The sequence below is a fragment of the Euphorbia lathyris genome, chromosome 3, assembly GCF_963576675.1.
Source record: "Euphorbia lathyris chromosome 3, ddEupLath1.1, whole genome shotgun sequence".
Classification (NCBI taxonomy): Eukaryota; Viridiplantae; Streptophyta; class Magnoliopsida; order Malpighiales; family Euphorbiaceae; genus Euphorbia; species Euphorbia lathyris.
In genome coordinates this window covers 102,367,494-102,394,389 of record NC_088912.1, presented here as the reverse complement: position 1 = coordinate 102,394,389, position 26,896 = coordinate 102,367,494, and the positions used below count along the sequence as shown (strand labels likewise).

At 32.7% G+C, this 26,896-nt stretch overlaps 1 protein-coding gene and 1 non-coding gene across 2 annotated transcripts; one reads left to right on the top strand and one right to left on the bottom strand.

Annotated features, from left to right (window-relative positions):
* Window positions 1–3,853: 3,853 nt before the first annotated feature.
* On the top strand, window positions 3,854–3,925 carry TRNAD-GUC (transfer RNA aspartic acid (anticodon GUC)). The gene has a single exon. It is a non-coding gene; the product is annotated as a tRNA-Asp (tRNA).
* A 13,350-nt stretch (window positions 3,926–17,275) lies between these two features.
* On the bottom strand, window positions 17,276–17,751 carry LOC136224423 (histone H4). Its single transcript, XM_066012755.1, has one exon. It carries the CDS (start codon window positions 17,725–17,727, stop codon window positions 17,416–17,418), a length of 312 nt encoding a protein of 103 aa, XP_065868827.1. The 5' UTR covers window positions 17,728–17,751; the 3' UTR covers window positions 17,276–17,415.
* Window positions 17,752–26,896: the final 9,145 nt, after the last annotated feature.

The following is a 26,896-nucleotide window of genomic DNA, read 5'->3' as shown; positions in this document are numbered from 1 at the left end:
ATAAACTTAAATCCAAAACACAATCCTTCTCTAACATTTGAGTAACGCCCACAAACTAAAACCCATTCGATTAGATTCCAATTTCACAAGATTGATTATCACATACAACTGAATTCCACAAAACACATTTCATCACAATGAAATCCAATTGACAAAAACCTCCTCAAAAAGAGAATACAAAACCCTAACTGATTGCAATAGAATTAAGCAAGCAAGCCGTAAAACATACAGGTTTCCTTCAGAAATTGAAAGAGTAACGAAAAGTAACTTACGATTTCAACTTTCTTTTCTTTCTACCATCATTTTTTAACTCCAATTCAGCAAATCAGTCCACTCCACACATAAAAAGAAGAGGGAAAAAAGGAGATACACAGAGGAAAGAGATGGAAGAAAGTACAATCAAATGGTAAGAGAGAAGAAAGAGATGTAGATGGTGATGATATGTCACTTAGTGATTGGGTAAAGGTAAAAAAAAAATGGAATGACAAAAATACTACTTGATATTTGACCAAAAAATGTCATATCAGCATTTTCTAACAGTGTTAACAGTTTGGACTGTTTTTACTAACGGAACGTATCACTTGGTACCTCTTTACAAACTTTTAAACCACATAATTTATTTTTGGAAATGACCCAAATCACGTGATTTATTTTTGTATTTTCCCTATATTTTATTATTTAACATTTTTTCAATTCACAACTCACATAATATTTAACCCATCCGAAAAATCAAACAAATAAAGCTTTGGCTTTTGAGAATTGAGCTAAAAAAATAAGTTTTGATAAAATAAAATAAAATACATTACAAATTTTAATATATATTTCATTGTTTTAAATTTTTCTGTGAATCTCAACCATGAGTAGCATTTGCTATTCTTGAATCTGGGTCGTAACACGTGATTGTTTTTTTTTAAATATTTTAAATCCTATGGAGTATGTTATAAGGGTTTTTTTTCTCCTAAGCTACTTATTTTATACATGTACTTTGAATTTGATTAAAGCTTGTTAAAAGCTCGACTTAATCAAAGATCAGAAAGATTTGGTCAAAGCTTGGTCAAATTCAGTCAAAACTTGTCTAGGTCAAAGCTCGGTCCGAGAGAGCATGACTCAAGATATTAACAACAAATACCAACCCTACCTAGGTTTGGGCTCAGGTTGGCTCATTTACACCCTTGTAGGAATGGAGGAGGAGTCGCATCATCTCCGTCTACATGCAGTGGCAATAAAGGAGTAACCACATCATGTATGACTATATCCATTACATTCATTAACTCCATATCTTCTTGTTCAACTTAGTTATGAAATCCAAATATTTCTTGTTCATGTCCGGCTATAAGCACTAGAAATGACAATAGTGGAGCAGTTGCCCTATGTCCAGCTATAGTTAATTGTAATAAAGGAGCAACTACACCTTATCTGAAAATAGGTAGTGGAGAAGCAGGTAACAACTCAATCTCGTTTGGATTCATTCGACGTGGTACATTAATTATATCCTCCTCTTGCGTAACTAACTCTTTAACGTCTATTGACATAATAGAATAAACACAGATTCATTGATAATAGTTGATTCGTGCATGAATATCGTATTAGTAACCTTAAAAATTTCAAGAAATTTTGTAAATAAGAAACCAATATTTCATTAATTCAAAAATTGACTCCTTAAAATGAAAACAAGTCTTTAAGGGGGTGTTTGGTTGCTCCTTTTCATGCCCCTGCTTGCCTTTTCACTTCAAAAGGGAGAAGTTTAGGTGTTTGGTTAGTGACCTCCTGTTTGCCTTTTACATCTGAAAAGCAGCATTAGGTGTTTGGTTAGTGACCTCCTGTTTGCTTTTTACACCCGAAAAGCAGCTTTTTACAAAAGCAGAGAACCTCTGCTTTTTGAAAAAGTAGCTTTTTCCAACAGCAAACCGTAACAGCAAGCAGCAAACAGTAACATCAAACAGTAGGTAAAACAAACGGGCTCTAAATATGGAAAAAACCCTAAAACATGAACTGAAAAGGAAACAAAAAAACAAAAGGGACATATTAAATAGCCAAAATACTAAATTAGAAGACGGAGAAGAGTTTAGGATTTTTAGAGATTAGCTCGATGAAGAAGACGAGTGAAAGAATAAGTTTGTTCAGAATTGCCTTTTATATCTCTAACACTCATTGTACGCGCTTAATAAATTTGAGAACCTTTTGCTCCCCCGCGAAACTTATAATATTTTGCCAACTTTTTTGTTTTCAAAAAACAATGATAGTTATATATAAATAGTGTCATCTGATTATTAAGTACATTTTCGGTTAAAATCTAGTTTTCTTAAGATGACAGATGTATGTCATCGTAAAACCACATATAATTTAAGGGTGTATACACTTAACCTTTCGGATGATAGAAATTTAAAATACCTATCGCCAAAAATAATCAAATGCCAGAAAAAAATGTCTGTCGTATATCTTATGTCATCTGAAAGGTAAAATTGCATAGTGATTATTAAAAAAAACTCCCTCTTAAGTCATAAATTTTATTATCGTCATTGCAATTTGTATAAATATATATACACGTAAAAAAAATGTAATTATCAACAAGATTGGAATTGTCAACAATAGGGTCTATAACTTAGTAAATTTTACCAAATAATGCAATCAACAAGGTTATTGTAGTATAGTGGTAAGTATTCCCGCTTGTTGTTGTAGTATAGTGGTAAGTATTCTCACCAGTTATGTGGGTGACCCAGGTTCAATCCCCGTCAACGGTGCATTCATACTTTTTGTTATTTATATGTGTATTAATCTACGTGGACCATTCTTTTATTGTTTTTATGCTAGTTTTAATCTTAAAGAAATCACTTGTTATCAATAAGGTCGTTGTAGTATAGGAATAAGTATTCCCACATGTCATGTAGTGACTCGAGTTCGATCCCCGGCAACGGCGCATTCATACTTTTTGTTATTTATATGTGTATTAATCTCTGTGGACCATTCTTTTTATTGTTTTTATCCGAGTTTTAATCTTAAAGAAATCACTTGTTATCAATAAGGTCGTTGTAGTATAGTGATAAGTATTCCCGCCTGTCACGCAGCGAGTTCGATCCCCGGGAATGGCGCATTCATACTTTTTGTGTTATTTATGTGTATTAATCTCTGTAGACCATTTATTTATGTTTTTATGCTAGTTTTAATCTTAAAGAAATCACTTGTTTTTAACAAGTTTTTTTATAGTATAGTGGTAAGTATTCCTGTCTGTCACGCGGGTGACCAGAGTTTGATCCCTGGCAACAGACCAGTCTTTTATTGTTTTTATGCTAGTTTAATCTTAAAGAAATCACTTATCAATAAAGTCGTTGTAGTATAGTGGTAAGTATTCCCGCCTGTCACGCGGGTGACCCGGGTTTGATCCCCAGCAACGGCGCATTTATAATTTTTGTTATTTATATGTGTATTAATCTCTGTGGACCATTTTTTTATTGTTTTTATGCTAGTTTTAATCTTAAAGAAATCACATGTTAGCAATAGGGTTGTTGTAGTATAGTGGTAAGTATTCCCGTCTGTCACGCGGGTGACCCGGGTTCGATCCCCGGCAACGGCGTATTCATACTTTTTGTTATTTATATGTGTATTAATCTCTACATACCGTTCTTTTATTGTTTTTATGCTAGTTTTAATCTTAAAGGAATCACTTGTTATCAATAAGGTCGTTGTAGTATAGTGGTAAGTATTCCCGCATGTCACGCGGGTGACCCGGGTTTGATCCCCGACAACGGCGCATTCATACTTTTTGTTATTTATATGTGTATTGATCGCTATAGACCATTCTTTTATTGTTTTTATGCTAGTTTTAATCTTAAAGAAATCACTTGTTATCAATAAGGTCGTTGTAGTATAGTGGTAAGTATTCCCGTCTGTCACGCGGGTGACCCGGGTTCGATCCCCGGCAATGGCGCATTCATACTTTTTGTTATTTATATGTGTATTAATCTCTGCAGACCATTCTTTTATTGTTTTTATGCTAGTTTTAATCTTAAAGAAATCACATGTTATTAGAACCTAAAAGATAATTTTTTAACTCTGTGCTTATTAAGCGATAATTCTGTGTCTATTGTATTGAATTACGAAGGAGGGAGGAAGCATAAAAAGTTGTCAAAACTACAATTAAACTTAAACTCTATCAGTGTGTTTGGTATTTGATGGGGATATGGATAAGGATAAATGTTTGGATAGAGATAAGGATGAAAGATTATGATAGAGATAAAAAAAAATAAGATAATTGGAACTTATTATTCCGTGTTTTGTATTTTGGATAGGGATATGAATAAAATAATATTTTCTACTATATTATCCCTACTTAAATTATAACAGAAAAATAACTAGGAATAAGATTGGCTTTTCCATCATCTTAAGATTACAACAGCTTATTTCACTATTTTATACCATCCCCCTCTTCGTATAAGATTTGAGGGTTAAATATATTTATTGTTTAACATTTTTTTTCATTAATTATTATTAGTTTTTTTATCACAATTCCAAACTCAAATAATATTTAACCCATTAGAAAAATGACACAAAAGAAAATTTTGGCTTTTGAGCCTTTAACTAGAAAGTTAGTTTTGATAAAAAAAAAATATATTACAGATTTTAATATATATTTCATTGTTTTAAATTTTTCTGTGAGTTTATGTTTTCCAACCATGAGTAGCATCTACTATTTTTGAATCTTGGTCATAACATGTGATTATTTTTTTGAAATATTTTAAACTCCTATGGAGTATGGCATAAAGGTTTTTTTTTATCTTTTACGATACTTATTCTATGCATAAAATGTGAATTTGATTAAAGCTCGTTAAGAGCTCGACTCATTCAAAGCTCTGTAAGATTCGGCCAAATCTTGGTCAAATTCGGTCAAAGCTCATCTCGGTCAAAGCTTGGTTCGAGAGGGCACGACTCGAGACATTATCGAGCAAATACCAAGGCTATCTAGGTTTGGGCTCAGGTTGGCTCATTTACACCCTTGTAGGAATGGAGGAGAAGTTGCATCATCTCCGTCTACATGCAGTGGCAATAAAAGAGCAACCACATCATGTATGACTATATCCATTAAATTTATTAACTTCATTTCTTCTTGTTCAACTTGGTTACGAAATCTAAATATTTCTTGTTCTTGTCCGGCTATAAACACTAGAAATGGCAATAGTGGAGCAATTGCCTTATGTCGAACTATAGTTAATTGTAATGAAGGAGCAACTACACCTTGAATGAAAATAGGCAGTGGAGAAGCAGGTAACAACTCAACCTCATTTGGATTCATTAGACGTGGTACATTAATTATGTCATCCTCTTGTGTAGCTAACTTTTCAACATCTATTGACACAACAGAATAAACACGGATTCATTGGTAATAATTAATTCGTGCATGAATACCCTATTAGTAACCTTAAAAATTTCAAAAACAATTGTAAATAAGAAACCAATATTTCATTAATTCAAAAATTGACTCCTTAAAATGAAAACAAGTCTTTAAATAATGCAAAAAAACTCTAAAACATGAACTGAAAAGGAAACGAAAAAACAAAAGGGAAATATTAAATAGCGAAAATACTAAATTAGAAGACGGAGAAGAGTTTAGGGTTCCCAGAGGTTAGCTCGATGAAGAAGACGAGTGAAAAAATAATTTTGTTCACAATGACCTTTTATATCCCTAACAATCATTGTACGCGCTTAATAAATTTGTGAACTTTTTGCTCCCCCGTGAAACTTATAATATTTTGCCAACTTTTTTGTTTTCAAAAAACAATGACAGTTATATGTAAATACTGTCATCTCATTATTAACTACATTTTCGGTTAAAATCTATTTTTCTTAAGATGATAGACGTGTATCATCGTAAAACCACCTGTAATTTGAGGGTGTTTGCACTTAACCTTTTAGATGATAGAAATTTAAAATACCTATCGCGAAAAATAATCAAATGACAGAAAAAAAAATGTCTATCGTATATCTTATGTCATCTTAAAGGAAAATTTGCATAGTGATTATTAAAAAAAAAAACTCCATCTTAAGTCATAAATTTTATTATCGTCACTGCAATTGGAATTGTTAACAATAGAGTCTATAACTTAGTAAATGTTACCAAATAAAGCAATCAACAAGGTCGTTGTAGTATAGTGGTAAGTATTCCCGCTTGTCACTCGAGTGCTCCGGGTTCGATACTTGATAATGGCATATTCATACTTTTTGAGTTATTTATGTGTATTAATCTCTTTGGACCATTATTTTATTGTTTTTATGCTAGCTTTAATTTTAAAGAAATCACTAGTTATCAATAAGGTCGTTGTAGTATAGTGGTAAGTATTCCCGCCGGTCACGCGGGTGACCCGAGTTTGATCCCCGGCAACAGCGCATTCATACTTTTTATTATTTATATGTTTATTAATCTCTGCAGAACATTCTTTTATTGTTTTTATGCTAGTTTTAATCTTAAAGAAATTACTTGTTATTAGAACCTAAAAGATACTTTTTAACTATGTGCTTATTAGGCGATAATTTTTTGTAGTGTATTGAACTGTGGAGGAGGGAGAAAACATAAAAAGTTGTCAAAACTATAATTAAACTCAAACTCTATCGGTGTGTTTGGTATTTGATAGGGATATGAACAAGGATAAATGTTTGCATAGAGATAAGCATAAAAGATTATGATAGAGATAAAAATAAGATAGTTGGAACTCATTATTCTGTGTTTGTTATTTTGGATAGGGATATGAATAAAATAATACATTTTATTATATTATCCCTACTTAAATTACAACAGAATAATAACTAGGAATAAGATTAACTTTTCCATCGTCTTAAAATTACAGCAGCTTATTCCACCATTTTATACCACCCTCCTCTTGGTATAAGATTTGAGGGTTAAATATATTTATTGTTTAACATTTTTTCATTAATTATTATTAGTTTTTTTTATCACAATTCACAACTCAAATAATATTTAACCCATCAGAAAAATGACAGAAAAGAAAGCTTTGGTTTTTTAGCATTTAACTAGAAAGTTAGGTTTTGATAGAAAAATATATATTACAGATATTAATATATATTTCATTGTTTTAAGTTTTTCTGTGAGTTTATGTTTTCCAACCATGAGTAGCATCTACTATTTTTGAATCTCGGTCATAATATGTGATTATTTTTTTTTAAATATTTTAAACTCCTATGGAGTATGGCATAAAGGTTTTTTTTTGTCTCTTACGCTACTTATTCTATGGATGTAATGTGAATTTGATTAAAGCTCGTTAAGAGCTCGACTCAATCAAAGCTCGGTAGGATTTGGTCAAATGTTGGTCAAATCTCATCTCGGTCAAAGCTTGGTTTGAGATGGCACGACTCGAGACATTACCAAGTAAATCCCAAGCCTACCTAGGTCTGGGCTCAGGTTGGCTCGTTTACACCCTTAGTAGCAATGGAGGAGGAGTAGAATCATCTCCGTCTACAAGCAGTGGCAATAAAGGAGCAACTGCATCATGTCCTACTATATCCACTACATTTCATTAACTTCATATCTTCCTCTTCAATTTGGTTACTAAATCCAAATATTTTTTGTTCATGTCCAGCTATAGGCACTGGAAGTGGCAATAGAGGAGCAACTGCATCATCCCCGGCTATAGGCAATGGCAATGGAAAAGAATTTACATTATGTACGACAATAGGCAGTGGACAAGCACATAACAACTCAACCATGTTTGGAGTCATTAGATTTGGTACATGAATTAAGTCATTCTCATGTGTAGGTAACTTTTCAACATCTTTTGACGCAATAGAATAAACAGAGATTCATTCCTAATAGTTGATTTGCACACGAATACCCTATTAATAACCTTAAAAATTTCATGAAATTTTGTAAATAGGAAATCAGTAATTCATTAATTCAAAAATTTCCTCCTTAAAATGAAACCAAGTCTTTAAATATGCAAAAAACCCTAAAGCATGAACTGAAAAGGAAACAGAAAGAAAAAAATGAAATGTTAAATAGTCAATTTACTAAATTAGAATCATAAAAGGAATAGGAAAGTAGAATTAGAAAAACTAAAAATAAAAATATATTAAAGATTTTAATATATATTTCATTGTTTTAAATTTTTTTGTGAGGCTATGTTTTCCAACCATGAGTAGCATCTACTATTTTTGAATCTTGGTCATAACATGTGATTATTTTTTTGAAATATTTTAAACTCCTATGGAGTTTGGCATAAATGTTTTTTTTTGTCTCTTATGCTACTTATTTTATACATGTAATGTGAATTTGATTAAAGCTTGTTAAGAGCTCGACTCAATCAAAGCTCGGTAAGATTTGGTCAAATGTTGGTTAAATTTGGTCAAAGCTCATCTCAGTCAAAGCTTAGTTCGAGAGGGCACGACTCAAGACATTACCGAGCAAATACCAGCCCTACCTAGGTCTGGGCTCAGGTTGGCTTGTTTACACCCTTAGTAGCAATGGAGGATGAGTAGAATCATCTCCGTCTACAGGCAGTGGTAATAAAGGAGCAACTGCATCATGTCCGACTATATCCACTACATTCATTAACTCCATATATGCTTCTTCAATTTGGTTACTAAATACAAATATTTTTTGTTTATGTCGAGTTATAGGCACTAGAAATGGCAATAGAGGAGCAACTGCATCATGTCCGGCTATAGGCAATGGCAATGGAAAAGAATTTACATCATGTACGACAATAGACAGTGGACAAGTAGGTAACAACTCAACCATGTTTGGAGTCATTAAATGTGGTACATGAATTAAGTCATTCTCATGTGTAGATAAGACGTAATAGAATAAACAGAGATTCATTCCTAATAGTTGATTCTCACGTAAATACCCTATTAATAACCTTAAAAATTTCATGAAATTTTGTAAATAGGAAATCAGTAATTCACTAATTCAAAAATTGTCCCCTTAAAATGAAAACAAGTCTTTAAATATACAAAAAAAACCTAAAGCATGAACTAAAAATGAAACAGAAAGGCAAAAAGGAAATGTTAAATAGTCAATTTACTAAATTAGAATTATAAAAGGAATAGGAAAATAGAATATATTTTGTTAAACCTTATAGGAAAATAGAATTAGAAAAACTAAAAAAGAAAATGCAAATAATTCGAAAATAACACTAAATTGCAAATTTGAATGTCTAAGAATTTGAAATTGGCCAAAACAGAATGAGCTCATGGCAAAGCCACGAGTTTTGATCATTGGCCCGTTTCTAATGAAATAAGGTCCGAAAACGTGGAAATCTGAAACCCCAAACTTGATATCAATTACAAAATCGCCACTACATCATCTATACTAAAATAAGTAGAGATGATATGGAAGAATTCCAAATCCATTCCTAGATTATAATCCCTTATGATTCGGTGGATGATCAAATAATTTATTAGAGTAAACATACTCTATATCTTGATGTCTTGGCTAAATATCTATGTTACTTTATTGTCTCTATGCAAAGTCATAATACCATTCGATATATTGAGTTAGATCATGCTTATCACACCATGAGACGCGCATCAATAATTTATAGAACTTAGTAAACTATGTGGGTGTTTGTTTACTCAATTTCCATCTTTTGTTTGCTTTTTCATATTGAAAATGAGAGTATTAGGTGTTTGGTTAGTGAACTGCTTTTTTTCGTTTTCCAAAAATAATGAAGCAAAGAACAAGGTTATCAAACCCGAACCGGACCGATCGGTTCAATCTGGTTCGATCGGAACCGGTAATAATTTCGGGCCAAAGGTGGTCTGGTTTTCAAATCTTTAAAAACCGTTTAAAATCACTTGGTTCAATCGCGAACTGGTTGACCTAGTGCCAATTGAGCTGTTTGGTCCAGTTTGCTTTGAGTCTTTACTTTAAAAAAATATAAATTTTAACAAAGCTAGGATTTGAACATTAGACCCTTTGTGTGTAAACTTTAATGCCCACCAATGCACTACTATTTCACTTATGTTTGTTATTAATTAATTATTTAAAAATAAATAATAATGTTATAAATTAAATAAGGGTAAATTCCAAAAAAAAAACCCATGTGGTTTGATGTTGTTCCAAAAAAACCCTTGTGGTTTGTTTTTACAAAAAAAAAGGACCGTGGTTTCACCGTTACCCGAAAAACGGAAAATTACTTAACACCGTTAAAAGTGCTGACGTGGCAAGGGGTAGAGTTGGAAAAAAAATTATTTTTTTTTAATTTTTCTTTTTTCTTTTTCTTTTTCTTTTTCTTCCTCTCTTCCTCCTCTTCTTCTCCTTCTTCTTCTTCTTCTTCTTCTTCTCTTTCTTCTCTTCTTCTTCTTTTTTTCATCTTTTTTTTCTTTTTTTTTTAATTTCCAGAATTCTGGATTCCATAATTCTAGAAAATTTTTAGAATTTCTAGAAAATTCCAGAATTCTGGAATTTTTCCAGAATTCTGGACGTCTGAAATCCAGACGTTCTTAAGAACGTCTGGGTTTCAGACGTTGAACGTCTGGATTTCAGACGTTCAATGTCTGAAACCCAGACATCTGGGTTTCAGACATTGAACATCTGAATTTCAGACGTAACGTCTGGATTTCAGAAATTTAAAAAAAAGAAGAAGAGGAGAGGAGTGGAGGAAGAAGAAGAGAAGAAAAAGAGAAAAGAAAAAGAAAAAGAGGAGGAGGAGGAGGAAGGAGAGGAAGAAGAAGAAGAAGAGGAGAGGAAGAATGAGAAGAAGAAGAAGAAAATGAGGGAGAAGAAGAAAAAAAAAAATTAAAAAAAAATAAAAAAAAAAAATTCCAGAATTCTGGAAATTTAAAAAAAAAAGAAAAAAAAGATGAAAAAAAGAAGAAGAAGAAAAGAAAGAGAAGAAGGAGGAGGAGGAGGAGGAGGAGGAGAAGAAGAAAAGGAGGAAGAGAGGAAGAAGAAGAAGAAGAAAAAGAAAAAGAAAAAAGAGAAATAAAAAAAAATAAAACTTTTTTTTTCAACTCTATCCTTTGCCACGTCAGCGCTTTTAACGGTGTTAAGTAATTTTCCGTTTTTCGGGTAACGGTGAAACCACGGTCCTTTTTTTTGTAAAAACAAACCACAAGGGTTTTTTTGAACAACATCAAACCACAGAGGTTTTTTTTTTTGGAATTTACCCATTAAATAATTAAAATATGATTTAATATTATTTTTTCAATTTAGATAAATATTATTAAAAATTATTTTATTTTCTCAATATTTATAAAGTTTAATTAGCATTTAAATTTTAAATATATACAAATAAATTTTAAAATCTAATAAATTAAATTTAAGTTGAATTATAAAATACATATCCTATTAGCATATTTACCAAGGTTTTAAAAACCGGTCCGAACATCAAACCGGTGGGACAAAGGGTTCAGGGGTCAATGGGTTCAACCGGTTGACCCAGACCGGTTGAACCGGACGACGTCATAAATAATATATATTATAGAAACAATTGACATGAAATTGATAACATTGACAAACTAAACAAAAACAAAATTCAAGCCCTCACAAGCATTCACATTACAGAAACAAACCAAAAATATCTTCAAAACATTAAGCATTAAACAGAAAAAACCAAAAATATCTATCCTTCAAAAAAAAAATCAAGCATCAAACATAAATAAATTAAGGAACAAACTAAATATTATTAAGCCTTCACAACAAAAAAAACTCAAAGGATTTAATTTAACAGCAAAAAGTTAAGTCGAGCAGGGGAGAAGAGAAATGAACAGAAATTAAGTGGGTCTGCTGCTAAAATAAATAATTGGGATAAGTTGAAATTGGTCCTTAACATTTTTAAGTTTTTATAAGTTGTACCCCGCTGAAATTAAATCAGCAAAAATTCATAAAAAACCGGGGTGAATCCGGGTTGCCGGGTTGTTCCCGGGTCGCCGGTTTCACCCGGTTCGTAAGGGGTCACTTGTAGTGACCCCTATACAGCATAACCGGACCGGATGTCTGGTCGGTTCCCGGTTAACCCGGTCCGACCGGCCGGTCCGGTCCGGTTTTTAAAACCATGATATTTACATGTTAGTTATTAATAAAAATAATCACTATTAATTTTAAAATTATATCTTTTTTAATTTTTATATTTATTTATCATATTAAATTTATTAATTTGATATCATATTTTTCATATTAAATAAATTTTATTATATTAGTATAAATTTTATGAATATAGTTAATATTATACTATGTTATAAGATTAATTATGCATAGAAATATAATTTTCAGATAATTTCTTAATACTGGTTGAACCCCGATTGGACCTCGGTTAAACCTCAAACCCTTGATCCTTTACCTTTTTCAGTTTTTTGACCAGTCCGGTTTTAACAACCATGTCAAACAACAAACAGCAACAGCAAACACAGGTAAATCAAACAAGTTCTACAGTTAAAAAGAAATAATTCATATTTCCAAGAGATTTATAGTCAATTTATAATTTTAAATATATAAAACCGATTAGAACCATTCAGTTCAACCGTAAACCGGTTGAACCGGTTCCGATTAAGCGGTCTAATCAAGGTTGCTATTTAATTAAAAAATTAAGAATTTCTGCAGATATGGGAGCTCAAACCTGGAAAACCTAAACATGCTTCTAAATCACTAGACTAATATACATCGACCATTACTGAATATATAATCATATTTACTAACTAAGATATTTGAAATATCATTTAATACTATTTTTTCTATTTTATCTTAGATAATTATTATACAAAAAGTATTTTATTTTTCTAATATTAATAAAGTTTCTAAAATTTTATATATTTATATAAAATAAAATTTAAAAGTCTATTATATAATTTTAAGTTCAATTATAAAATTATATACTCTATGCCAATGAGGGTTGGTCCGAGTGGTAAGGCGTTGAACCTCTGCTTGACAGGTTTGAGGTCTGATTCCCCACTCCGTCAAAATTTAGCCCTCATTGGTAGGTGATCTGTAAATTCCACTGTAAACCCTCATCGAGGTCGGTGGTTTTACCCTGACCTTGGAGGTGGGTAGACCTACCCTTACCTAAACTTTTGGATATCAAAATAAAATATATACTCTATTATTTTATTATATTTTGGTTCGGGTTTGCTGTGATTTTCAGATGTGCCAGCATAGCTGTGATGTCTGTTTTTTACACTCTCTCACTAACCGGCCTTCAATAAAAAAATATTAATAATAATAACTATTTAGTTAAGAAGTATATATTTTATATTTTTAAATTGTTATATGCATCGAATTGGATTATATTTTTAATTTATAAATTTGATATCTTTAAAAATAATTAATTGACTATATTTTAAGCAAGTTGAAAAGACTATCGAAATATTTTAAGCAAGTTGAAAAGACTATCGAAATATTTTAAGCAAATTGAAAAAACTATTAGAACACTTTAAAAGTTCATGGATCAATCAAATATTTTGGATAAGTTCAGGGGATAATAGGACTAGAGGGAAATCGAATTACTTCTTAATAAATTAAATTAAATTCATAATAATGATGAAATGGCACAACACCAACACCTAAGAGTTGAGTTTGGATTAAAAAAAAGTAAAGTTTAAAAAATACTACATGCTTTCACTTTTTAACAGAGTTGACAATCTTAAAATTGAAAATTCAAAGGCTTCGATACATCCCACGAACTATAAACAAAGTTTCCGATGCGCTTGCTAAACTTTCTTTTGTCCTCAGAACCCCTCGTTCTGGGATTTTACCCCAACTTGTATTCAACATTTGGTTGCATCTGATGTACTGTCATTTTTATGAGTATTAATAAAATACCTTTGATTCAAAAAATAAACTTTTCAATTTGAATGTCATTTAGATGTTGTTTGGTGAGAAAAAAGAAAATTAATATTTTAGATAAAGAAAGTTTTGGAGACGAGGATTTTAGAAAATAAAAATTTATTTTCTATAATAAATGTGGTACTAAACAACTTTAATTTTTGAAAATTTTCATTTTGAACTCGTTAACGGTAATTTTTATAGTGTCAAACTAAAAAATATTCGTATTTAACAAAACAAAAATCTTAATCCAAAAAGTTCAAGTATCAATTTGATAAAAAGCGAAAACACGTGGTTTTTTTTTTTTTTTGAACTTTATCCGGAAAAATGGTTTTATCTGGAAACTTGCTAATTGAACAAACACGTTCAGAGATAAGTGAAAGTGCAAGTTTAACTAGCCTATAAAAACAGAGTAAGCATAGCTTAATCCAGTATTATAACTATAGTATTTTGCTTTTTTTATTTTTTTTTAAATAGAACTTGTTTTTATCTTTAATAATATAAAAAGAAAAGAAAAAAAAGGCATACAATCAAAACCTAATTTTAAGGTTTACATTTTCTGTATGATGTATAGCCAATTTATAATTCATATGAGACTATAGTTGAAAAAATAATCCATATTTCTAAATGATGTATAGACAATTTATAATTTTAAATAGATATTATTATTATTATCAAGCTTAAAGCACTGTTTAACCACTGATCTATCCAAAATTGTGTCATTTGACCATTGATCTATTATTTGATCACATTTGGCCCTTAATATCTCCCATTTGACGAAATTTCATCCAATTTGTATAAATACTTAACGGAATCATTATCTTATTGATAAGTAACGATATTTTGACACTTAAACTTGAAACGTAATATTTCTTAAAGTTTTTTTCTCCACATTATGTGAAAATAATTAATTAGATTAAAAAAGGAAAAAACAAAAAACAAATCCTAAACTAAAAAATATTAAGTTCAAGTGTCAAAATATTATTACTTATCAATGGGACAATGATTCGGTTAAGTTTGAATCCAAATTGGATGAAATTTCACTAATTTGAGATATATCAGGGGCCAAATGTGATCAAATAATAAGCCAGAGGCCAAATGATAAAATTTTGGATAGATTAGGAGCAAACTAGTGCTTTAAGCCTTATTATTATTACTAGTGGAAAACCCATGCAATACACGGGATATGAAACTTTTATATAATTTAAATAAATAACATATTTTATTTTGAAGTAATTTTATATCATGTATATGTTACATATATATATTTAGTCGTCCGCTTAAAAAACTTCAATTACATATAAATAAAATAAAATCCATAAGAATTATTCATAAATTCATCTTGATGATAATCATTTTTGCTTGATAGAATTTCATGATCATCAAGTATCCGAATTCAATTATTCATTAGATTACAATGGTCCTGTTTGAGAATTAGTTGTTAGCTGTTAGCTGATTACATTAGCTGTTAACTGTTAGCTGATTTGACTAGCTGATTTGATTAGCTGTTTGTATAGACCTGTTTGGTAAAAATTAGCTGATTGATAATAGCGGGTTGTGCAAAAAGACGAATAAGGGCATTAATTTTGGCGCAGGAGAAGAGGGAGTCTATCTATTAGGGTTAAAGAAGTCCATTAATTTTAATATTGCAAAACGCTAATTGAAAAAACTCCTTTTAAGAGATTTTTCTAAATTAGCGTTTTCATCCCAAAGCTCTCTCCCAAACCTCTCTCCACCAAACACTCCAATTAGCGGTTTTAGTGGTCAAACCTCTAAAGTTGGTCAAAACCGCTCTTTTTATCCCAAAACGCTCTTTACCAAACAGGGCCAATAACTCAATATATCCAATTGAATCAACTTAATGTGATGATTTATCTTATTTTCATCTCGTAATATTCCATTAAGAAATTCAATCAATTTATTTTTATTCTTTTACTGTATAGAATATCAGTCACGCTCACAAATATCACTTCTTTAACTTCATTAAAAATTTTAATAATTATATGTTTTTGAATTTCGTAAGCAAAGACATGAAACAAACAAAAGAATCATCTGTTTCTCATTTTTTTCGAAAATAAAAGCGAATATCAAAATATATGCATATAAAGAGGAGTGGAAATATTTTTTGCCAATTAATTAAAAAATTTATTTTTTCTTAATGAAGTATTAAGTCCATAAATTAATTTTGGTTAAATAGAATTAAATCGCAATTATAATCGCTCAGTACAGAAAAAAAAAACGTTTTATAATTAATATAGTATAGATTATGCCATCTGGTACTAGACAGATTCCTGGGCCAAGCCGGGATCGGCCTTACTGAACTTTACATATAATTCGGTGTCTGTTTGGTATTGCATCAAATATAACAGACACAGAATACTCTACGAGTATTCTCATATCCATCAAATATAACAGACACCGAATACTCTACAGGTATTCTCATACTCATGAATTGGGTCTATTTGGGATCGCATCACATCAAATATAACAAATACGGCTAGAGATCCTCTAGAGTTGAAATCCTCTAGAGTTGGTGGAGTTGTAATCATCTCAACCATTAATTACAAAATGAATTGAGGAGATTTGATTGATCAATAAATGATTAATTAAATATTAAAATTTATCAATTAAATCTCATCCATTAATACTGAATACTGATGGTTTCTGCCTCAGTAACGGTAAGATTGCGGCTGGAGGTGTGCTTAAAGATGCAGGGGGCGCCTGGCTTTCTGGGTTCTCCCAAAATTTAGGGTTGGGTTCTTCCTTTTCTGCGGAACTCTGGGCTATTCTTACTGGAATCAATCTTGCTAAAAGGCTGGGTGTTAAGAGGCTCTCTGTGGAGTCTGATAATTTGGAAGCAATCAAAATGATTTCTGAGAATCATTCTACGGGTCTTAACAGTCGCAACCTCATCAAAGCTATTATAAGGCTTTGCTCCTCCTTTGAGTTCGTAGAGTTCAGACACATTTTTAGAGAGCAGAATCGTGTTGCTGATCGCTTGGCGGCGGCGGGCCATGAAGGGACGTTAGGCGTTACTACCCTTCCTGTTTCCCCTAATTTTATCTTCATCTTCTCTTAGAAGATAGGATTGGGGTTAGCTTCCCTAGACTAATTCCTGAGTAGTTTGTTGTTGTTCGTTTTTCTTTTCCTTTTCTACCAAAAAAAAAAAAATCTCATCCATTAATGTTACAATTAATGATTGGGATTAGAACTCCACCAACTGTAGAGGATCCCTACCCAACAAATACACAATATAATGATATTGATCCATATCCTTTTACATGGTGTACAGATAAAACTGGGTACCCCCATGCTACATTACCCATTACCATCTCTAGGTCTATCTAGCACTATCAATTTGAATTATTTCATTTAACCAAGTGATTTGATCCCATTAATTTCAATTTTATGTCGGTCCAGCTCTAATACTTGTTTCTGGACCAGACCTAACTGGTATGAACACTCTAATTTTACGAACATTAATTTCCACCGGATTACAATCACAGACAGTAATTTTGAACATTCAGAATTCAAATTTACTCACAATAATATTCTCAGTATCAAATCAATTTCAAAGATAGAAGAAGATTAAGCACAATCCAATTAAATCAAAGGCTAAATACAGCAACTAAATTAAATCTAATCCTAACCTAACCACCGAAGCCATAAAGAGTTCTCCCCTGTCTCTTCAAGGCATAAACGACATCCATGGCGGTGACAGTCTTCCGGCGAGCATGCTCAGTGTAGGTAACGGCATCACGAATGACGTTCTCAAGGAAGATCTTGAGTACGCCTCTTGTTTCTTCGTAGATCAGACCGCTAATACGTTTAACGCCACCACGTCTGGCTAAACGGCGGATAGCCGGCTTAGTGATTCCCTGAATATTATCTCTTAAAACCTTCCGGTGCCTCTTGGCTCCTCCCTTTCCCAATCCCTTGCCTCCCTTTCCTCTGCCTGACATTTTTAGATCTCTCTGATTTCTGTTTGTTTGGGGATTGTTTGGCTGGATATGAAATGGAGGTATTTATAGGAGGAGTGGTGACATTGTGACCGTTGGATTAAGTTTCAATCCGTGTGAAGAGAGGGGTTAGATTATACACCGTTGGATTTTATGTTGATTGGATTTGATTGGTGCGAATATGGATTAGTTTAATTTTTGAAACTTAAAATATGGGCGCGAGCTGCAAAATGAAAACGTAGAACTTTGATAATTTCAAATCCCTCCCTCCAAAATTATTCTTTTACAAATCATATTCATATCCACTTGCATACCATTATTTTAGTGGATTACTAAACCCAACCATGAATTCCCACCCCTAGTCCCATGAAAAGATCAAACTACCCTTTACCCAAAATTTGAAAAAACACAAAACCTCTCAAATATCCTACACACTCTTTGATCAAATCCGGACTAATTTGTGAACCAAAACATGGAGTGTAACAACAACCGTAAAGGGAAAGCGAAAATAATAAGATTTACCGTTTTTGTTTTTTGATTTAAGCTTAAAAATTGAATCTGTGGGTGATTTTTTAAAAACGCCGGAATCGCAGTCGGGCGTATGAACATCACGCCCGACCTACGGTTCCGGCGTATGAATATCACGCCCGACCTGTGGTTCGGGCGTGAGGCTATCACGCCCGACCTATGGTTCGGGCGTGATGTTCATACGCCCGAGGGGTTTTAATTAATTTTTTGTAATTTTTAGTTTGTTTAATTTAGTTTAACTAAATTTTTATGTCGTAAATTTTAGTTGTTGTAAATTTTATTTTGTTTAATTTAGTTTAACTAAATCTTTATTTTGTTAATTTTAGTTAAATTTTTATTTTGTTAATTCAGGTATTTACGGTTAAATTCAATAGCTTACTAATTTTTTTACGGGTTTAATTCAACAGCGGACTAATTTTTTTTACGTAACAGGTATTTACGGATTTAATTCAATAGCGGACTAGCTATTTTTTTTGCTCTCCCGACACGCGGGCGTGTGCCTATCACGCCTCACCTTGTGGTCGGGCGTGATAGCCCCACGTCTCACCGTGTGGTCGGGCGTGTAGCGATCACGTCCGGCCACACGGCGATGCGTGGGGCTATCACGCCCGACCACAAGGTGAGGCGTGATAGGCACACGCCCGCGTGTCGGGAGAGCAAAAAAAAAGCTTTTTCCTCCCCAAAACCCATGAAAGGGTATTTTCGTCCTTTCACGGGGCTAGGGGTGGGAATTTGGGGCTGGGTTTAACAACACCCTTATTTTATCGGGTAAATTACAACCATGGCCATTAAACTTTACTCGATTTTACGGTATGTTTATTAAACTTTAAAACGTAACATCAAAGTTACTTAATTTTATATTTTCTAAGGATAAGGTGCAAAAATACCACAATCGTTTATAACCAGAAACAATTTTACCGTTAATGTTTAAAATTGTACAATTTTACCCAAATATTGGCAACTAAGAGCAATTTTACCCTTAACGTTGATAAGTTGGATCAATTTGAAAAATAATTTGTTAAATTGTCTTCTCGGTTACAAATTTTGTCATCTACACTTCACATATCCGTCAGTTTATCACTAATTAGTAATAGATCACAAACATAGAACTAGACGTGAAAAAAATTTTAAAAATATATTGTATTTTATACGAGTTGGACAAAAAAATTTAAATATTTTATCGAATTAAAAAATATTTATGTCTACTTCTATTATTAAATCACAAAAAATATAAAATCATTTTGTTAGAACCAACAGATATGCAATTTGTACAGAATAAGGAACAATATATATATGTTTTATAATGATGTTTGAAATTGACCCAACTTGTCAACATTATGGGTTAAATTGTACCATTTTAGACATTAAGAGTATTTTTACACTTTATCCATAGTTTCTAATTTTATGGTCATTAAACCTTTACTGACGCATTAAAATTATTGTTAACGACATTAAACTGAAAATATTCAAGAATTAAAGTTGTTTAGATCAATATTTATCATTAAACCATATTTTTTATTTTGCAAATCACTATTTATCATTACAACGCCTAAATGACCTCAAAATACAATTTTTGAAGAATTAAAATTTCTTAAAATATCATCTATTCTTTGAATTTTTTACTTTAAAGTTATTAACGTCCATTTTGTAACGTTGGTTGAAGTCTAGTAGTAATAATATTAAAAATGTAAAGGCAGCTTTTGCTCACGGAGATATATTTTTTTTTATTAGAGTTTACAATCCGGAACAGAATGAGAATAATGTATTGGCAAGAATGTTAGACCATAAATAAGCTATCATATCCCATTTAAGTTGGGTCAGTCTCTTTTTGGGATTCCATACTTTGGGTCTTTATGTTCATAATGATGGCATGCTTACTTTTGGTACTCCGGAAAAACAAATCTTGATCGAACCCATATTTGTCTGATGGATACAATATGTTTACTGTAAAACTTCATATGGGTTCGATGTACTTTTATCTTCAACAAATAGTCCAGCTTTTCATGCAGGTCGAAGCATACGGTTGCCTGATTGGTTAAATGTTATTAATGCAAATAGTAATTCATTATTCTTAACAATGGCCATGTTTGGCAATTAGTTGTTAATTGTTAGCTGATAGCTGATTACCTTTCCGGTTAGCTGATTTGACTAGATGATTGGATTAGCGGATTGTGTAAACTTGTTTGGTAAAACTTTTTTTTATTCAATGCCGGTTAATGAGAAAGTGCAAAAAACAGACATCCCAAGTATGCTGGCACCCCTGAAAATCACAACAAACCCGAACCAATATTATTAAATGAGCAAAGAAAAGTTACAAAGAACCAAATACAAAAGCTCAAAACAAAACCATGTCAAGAGAAGCGATAAAAACCACGCCCTCAAGATCATGCAAAAAAGTCGAGCAACAAAAATCTGAAATTAAATCCCACTAATGTAAACTATCAACCATACGACCAAAAGTGGCAAGAGAATTAGCAACCGCATTTCCTTCACGATAAATGTGAGAAAGTCATAAAAACATACCGTTTCCTTCAGAAATTGAAAGAGTAACGAAAAGTAACTTGCGATTTCAACTTTCTTTTCTTTCTACCAATCATTTTTAACTCCAATTCAGCAAATCAGTCCACTCCACACAGAAAAAGAAGAGGAAAAAAGGAGATACAGAGAGGAGAGGGGCGAAAGAAAGTACGATCAAATGGTAAGAGAGAAAAAAAAGATGTAGATGGTGATGATATGTCACTTAGTGATTGGGTAAAGGTAAAAGTAAAAATATGGAATGACAAAAATACAACATTTTCTAATTGTATTAACAGTTTGGATTGTTTTTGCTAACAGAATATATCACAAGGTACCACTTTGCAAACTTTTAAACTACATAGTTTATGTTTAAAAATCGTCCAAACCAAGAGTTTTATTTTTATAGTTTTCCCTATATTTTATTATTTAACATTTTTTCAATTCACAACTCATATAATATTTAACTCATCCGAAAAATCACACAAAAGAAAACTTTGGCTTTTGAGAATTTAGCTAGAAAATTAGGTTTTAATAAAAAAAAAAAACAAAATACATTACAAGTTTTAATATATATTTCATTGTTTTTAAATTTTTCTATGCATCTCGACCATGAGTAGCATCTGCTATTCTTGAATCTCAGCCATAACATGTGATTGTTTTTTAAAAATATTTTAAATCACGTGGAATATGTTATACGGAGGGTTTTTGTCTCTTACGCTACTTATTCTATGCATGTACTGTGAATTTGATTAAAGGTCGTTAAACGCTCGACTCAATCAAAGCTCAGAAAGATTTGGTCAAAGCTTGGTCAAATTCGGTCAAATTTAGTCAAAGCTTGTCCGGTCAAAACTCGGTTCGAGAGGGCATGACTTGAGATATTAACGAGCAAATACCAAGTCTACCTAGATTTGGGGTCAGGTTGGCTCGTTTACATCCTTATAGGAATGGAGGAGTCGAATCATCTCCATCTACAGGCAGTGGTAATAAAAGAGTAACCACATCATGTCTAACTATATTCATTACATTCATTAACTCCATATCTTCTTGTTCAACTTGGTTACGAAATCAAAATATTTCTTATTCATGTCCGGCTATAGGCACTAGAAATGGCAATAGTGGAGGAGCTACCTCATGTCCAGCTATAGGGAATCGCAATGGAGGAGCAACTACACCTTGTCTAATCTATTCTAAACTCTTAACTAAATCTCAGATTAAGGAAAAAACCACCAAACCACCACAAAATTAAACCAAACCCATTCTTCATCTATCACCCCATGGACTTAAATTGTATTTTTCTCACATAAATAATAAAATATTTTTATATTTAACGATATTTCATATAACAAAGGGAATCCAAATTTAACTAAGACTAGATTTCCAACAAGAAATCGGATTTAAATCCTTTGTATATATATATTGTGATCTCTCTCAAGTTATACATACAATACAACAATGTCGTCCTGGGTGAAAACAAAAGAAACTGGGAATGGCAGTTTCGGCCCAGTACACAAAGCCCATCATTCTGCAAATCCAAGTTTATTGGTAGCCATCAAGTCTGCAAAACCAGGTTCATCCTTAGCCAAAGAGATTAAGATAATACAAAAATTACAGGGATGTAATCACATCACCAAACTCTACACCGAAATTACTACAGATCATACTCATATGGTGCTTGAATATGCATCAGAAGGCTCTCTCTTTGATCTCATAACCCAAAACTACGAATACGGCATACCCGAATCCGATGTTAGGGTTTATACTCGGATGATACTGGAATGACTATCTTTTATGCACAAGAAAAAAGTTGTCCATTGTGATCTTAAGCCTGAAAACATTCTAGTTTTCCCGTGGATAAACGGAAGGAAATTGAAATTAGCTGATTTTGGGCTAGCGGGCGATTTAGAGGAGAAAAGTAGCGGAGAGGCAAAAATAGTGAGATTCAGAGGCATATATGATTATATGTCACCGGAATCGGTGTCGTATAAGATATGAAGAATGGGTTTGGTTTAATTTTATGGTGGTTTGGTGGTTTTTTCCTTAATCTGAGATTTAGTTAAGAGTTTAGAATAGATTAGACACTGAGAGTATTAAGAGGGTGTTTGTTAGAGGGGATAATGAGGTGAAAAAATGAGGTGTTTGTTTGGTGGTTCAATTGATTTTAGAGAGAGAAAAATTAAGAGAGAAGAGAGAGAAAAAAGAAAAAAATAAGAAATTAAAAAGATGGAGAAGATGGTATAATTGATTTTTATTTTTTATTTTAGGGTTTGTTTATGATAATTAGATATTAAGGGGGTTAATTTATAAAATAAATAAATATAAGGATTAAATTAACTCTTTTTCCTTTGACTTTTAACACCGTTAGTCAATTTGGCCTGTGTTTGCTAACGGAATGAACCTCAAGGTACCATTTTGCAAACTTTTAAACCACAAGGGTGCTGATAGAAAAAAAGTATAACCACAAGATTTATTTTTATACTTTTTTTTATATTTTATTATTTAACATTTTTTTCATTAATTGTTATTAGTTTTTCATCACAATTTACAACTCAAATAATATTTAACCCATAAAAAAAATGACACAAAAGAAAGCTTTAGGTTTTGAGCCTTTAGCTAGAAAGTTAGGTTTTGATAAAAAAAATACATTACAGATTTTAATATATATTTTTTTTGTTTTAAATATTTCTGAGTTTATGTTTTTGATGAGCGCCTCTAGTAGAGCGGTAAACTATGTGTGTGTTACTGTTATGATCTTTCTACGTGCTTTAATTCTACTAGACGCTACGTAGGGGGCAAGTGTACCCCGTCGTATCAAATAATAAATTCGGTTAAGACCGGGTATGGAATCAGCGGGATTTATAACCACAAGTATTAAACTACTCGGTTATATTCGTTATCTAAGCGATGGATACATTAGTTTGGTTTGGGTGACAACTACAAACTACTCCTACACTATGGTGAGACAGATCTGTATAGTCCAAACTCTAAAGAAGTGAGACGGGTGAAAATAAGTTACAATATATAACAAACAATATTTCAGAACATATACGAGTGACAATTTACTCTTGCAAAGTGATAGGGGCATTTTGTCCCTATCTTTTAGCGTGATTTACGGTTTAATTTCGAGCTTAATAGATAAGTTTAATTACAAAAATAGCATATTTTTAAATAAATTACGAAATAAAAATCAATTTTACATTTTTAGTCGATTTTTTTAGTTTTTGATTAATTTCAGAAAAATAAACATCAAGCTAACTCGGTTCTCGGAGATCGTATTTTTCAGGTACAAAGAAGAAAACACTCAAGCACTAACTTTCGGATACGCGGGGCGTAAAACAAGGGCACGCGGTGCGTAGAACAATGCCCCTCAATACACGGCAGTCAACTGAGCATTCCCACATGGTCAGCATCAACTACGTGGGGCGTAAATCATACTACGTGGAGCGTCTCTTGTGTGAATTAAAGACAAAAGTTCTAGGAACTCACTTACGCGGGGCGTAACCCAGACTACGCGGAGCGTACAAGGCATATTTCGAGCAAATAAGTTCTAGGAGCTCAACCACGCGGAGCGTATCCCATTTTACGTGGGGCGTGGTTGAGTCAACAAGTCTAAATCCAGTCCACGCGGAAGAAATTATCAACGGAATGGGTTGATTTTGCAGATACGCGGAGCGTACCACCTTCTACGCGGGGCGTACCTTGTGAAACTTGCAAAAATAGTGTGAATTCTTGTTTGTAACTTATGTAATTATGATTCTACCCCCGAGATTGATGTGTATAAATAAGAGTGATTAGCACTCATTTCCTCATTCAGATTTTTATATAATCAAACTCTACCACTTTGAGAGCTTGTTCACTTATTCCGTCACTCCGTCGAAGTTCCATTCCATCCTCCTCCACCAAGCTCGAGAAGTTACACCTCCAAGACCTAAGAGACGGCCTTGAGTCCGGTTAGCTAGTTCCAAGGGCCGATTCTTCCCTTTCTACTTGCTAATTAGCTTGCACTCTTCCTATGTACTAGGCTTGGTTGTATCCACATTTTTCCATTCCACATTTATAATATATGATTTGTAATTCCTGTTCCTCTATACGTGTTGATGTTTACTACTTGTTTTGATATTTATAATTGATTATTGTGTAGGGGGAGTTCGATACCCGGTGCCCTTTGTACGGGTCATCTTTAGGGAACCATATAGGCGCTGCCCTACCGGGAGTAACATTCCGGAAACCTTAGGAATTGACAAGCCACGGAACTTATAGGCCCTAGTTTCTGATCCCCAGCGTGACTAGGAACCACGTCGTCTAAGTACTTCATGGGGTCGACCGAACTACACGTAGTCGTCTTTGCAAGAGTAAACTACCAATCGTATATGTTCGGAGTCTTTGCTTATCATATTTATATCTTATCATAACCTGTAGAGTTTTGGTTATATAAGTCTATCTCACCATAGTTTAGGAGTAGTTTTTAGTTGTCACCCAAACCAACCTAAAGTATTCACCACCTAGATAACGAATAGAACCGAGTAGTTTAATACTTGTAGGTATAAATCCCGTGGATTCGATACCCGGTCTTAACCGAATTATTACTTGATACGACGGGGTACACTTTCCCCTACGTAGTAGCATCTAGTAGAGTTAAAGCACTTAGAAAGATCATATCCAGTTTTTGGCGCCGTTGCTGGGGATTTATATTTTCTTTCAATATTAGACCAAAACGTTTTATTGTTAGTCTAGACATTATTTTTGTGTAAATTTTTTATACTTTGTTTATATACTAACAACATTCTTTCTTGTTTATATTTTTCTTTATTTTCTTTAATAGTTTATGCACACCCAATCTCGGAGTGATACTCTCGTTCCTATTGATCTTGAAATTGAATAGACTCTTTGTAGGATTCGGAGAGAAAAGATGGCCAACATCAACAATGAAACCAACCCACCGGTGAACAACGTCCCGAACGGAGGGGGAAATGGCACCCGAACAATGATGGAGATCCCAGCTCCGCATCGACTATAAAATCGCAATGGAATCGTCGCCCTCGCCATCCCGACCAACACATATGAAATAAAGACTAGCATGATCCAATTGATCCAACAACTCGGTCAATTTGGAGGAGAACTTCATGAGAACCCTAACGAACATCTTGATAAATTTCTTATGTGTGTCGATACTTCTCAATAAAATGGTGTCCCGGTTGAGGCCGTACGTCTAAAATTTTTTCCTTTTTCTTTAACAGGCCAAGCGTTGGAATGGTTGCACTCATTGGAAGCCGGAACTATCACGTCTTGGGATGAGCTCGAAAAGGAGTTCCTCTCTTATTACTTTCCACCTTCCAAGACGGTGAAGTTGCGCAATGATATCACTTCCTTTCGGCAACTCGAGTACGAAGTGAAGGAAAATAGGCTAACGTATAGCAGCGGAAATATAAAAATTTTAACCTATTTCTATTAACCCCAAGATCCGTTAACCGTTATTTCATACAAAGAGGGATAAGAAGAAATACCTTTTAGATGTTCTATCTACTGTTGCAAACGAAGTGCCCATAACTCTTACTTCGAGTTCCCGAGCACAAAACAAAACAACAGAAGATCAAGTTAGAATCAACCGTTTATTAACAACCAAAGTAGATTGTCTCTAATTAATCAACACAAGATCAAGGATAAAGAGAAAGAGATGAAAATCAATTGAACGGAAGGAAGCGGTTAAATCTCGTCCTCGGCTAGGGGGGTTCGAATTCTCTCTCCTGGAATCAATAATAGATTTCGAAAATCTACATAGGGGGTATTTATAATCTTTCTTGTATCTAATCCTTAGTTAGATAGAATTAGGTTTATTGAATAAGAATTCAATTCGGAATAGAATTCTTAAATATTATCTATTAATATATCTAAATATAAAAGATAATAACAATAACCTTATTGGATAATAATAGGAGTAATATAATCTAATTAAAACTCATAACTTATTTATCCTTTAATTAATTTAATTCATAATCCTAATCTAATTAGGATTAATAAAATCAAGTTAATTATTTATGTATCTAATATACATAAATTTCGACCCCCCTTGGTAATTGGGCTTTATTGGGCTCAATTGGGCTTCCGTCAATTAATTAGCATCTGTCTCTCT

What these genes read in the sequence shown, in the direction of transcription:
- LOC136224423 (XM_066012755.1), bottom strand. Translation starts at nt 17,727, where the DNA reads ATGTCAGGCAGAGGAAAGGGAGGCAAGGGATTGGGAAAGGGAGGAGCC.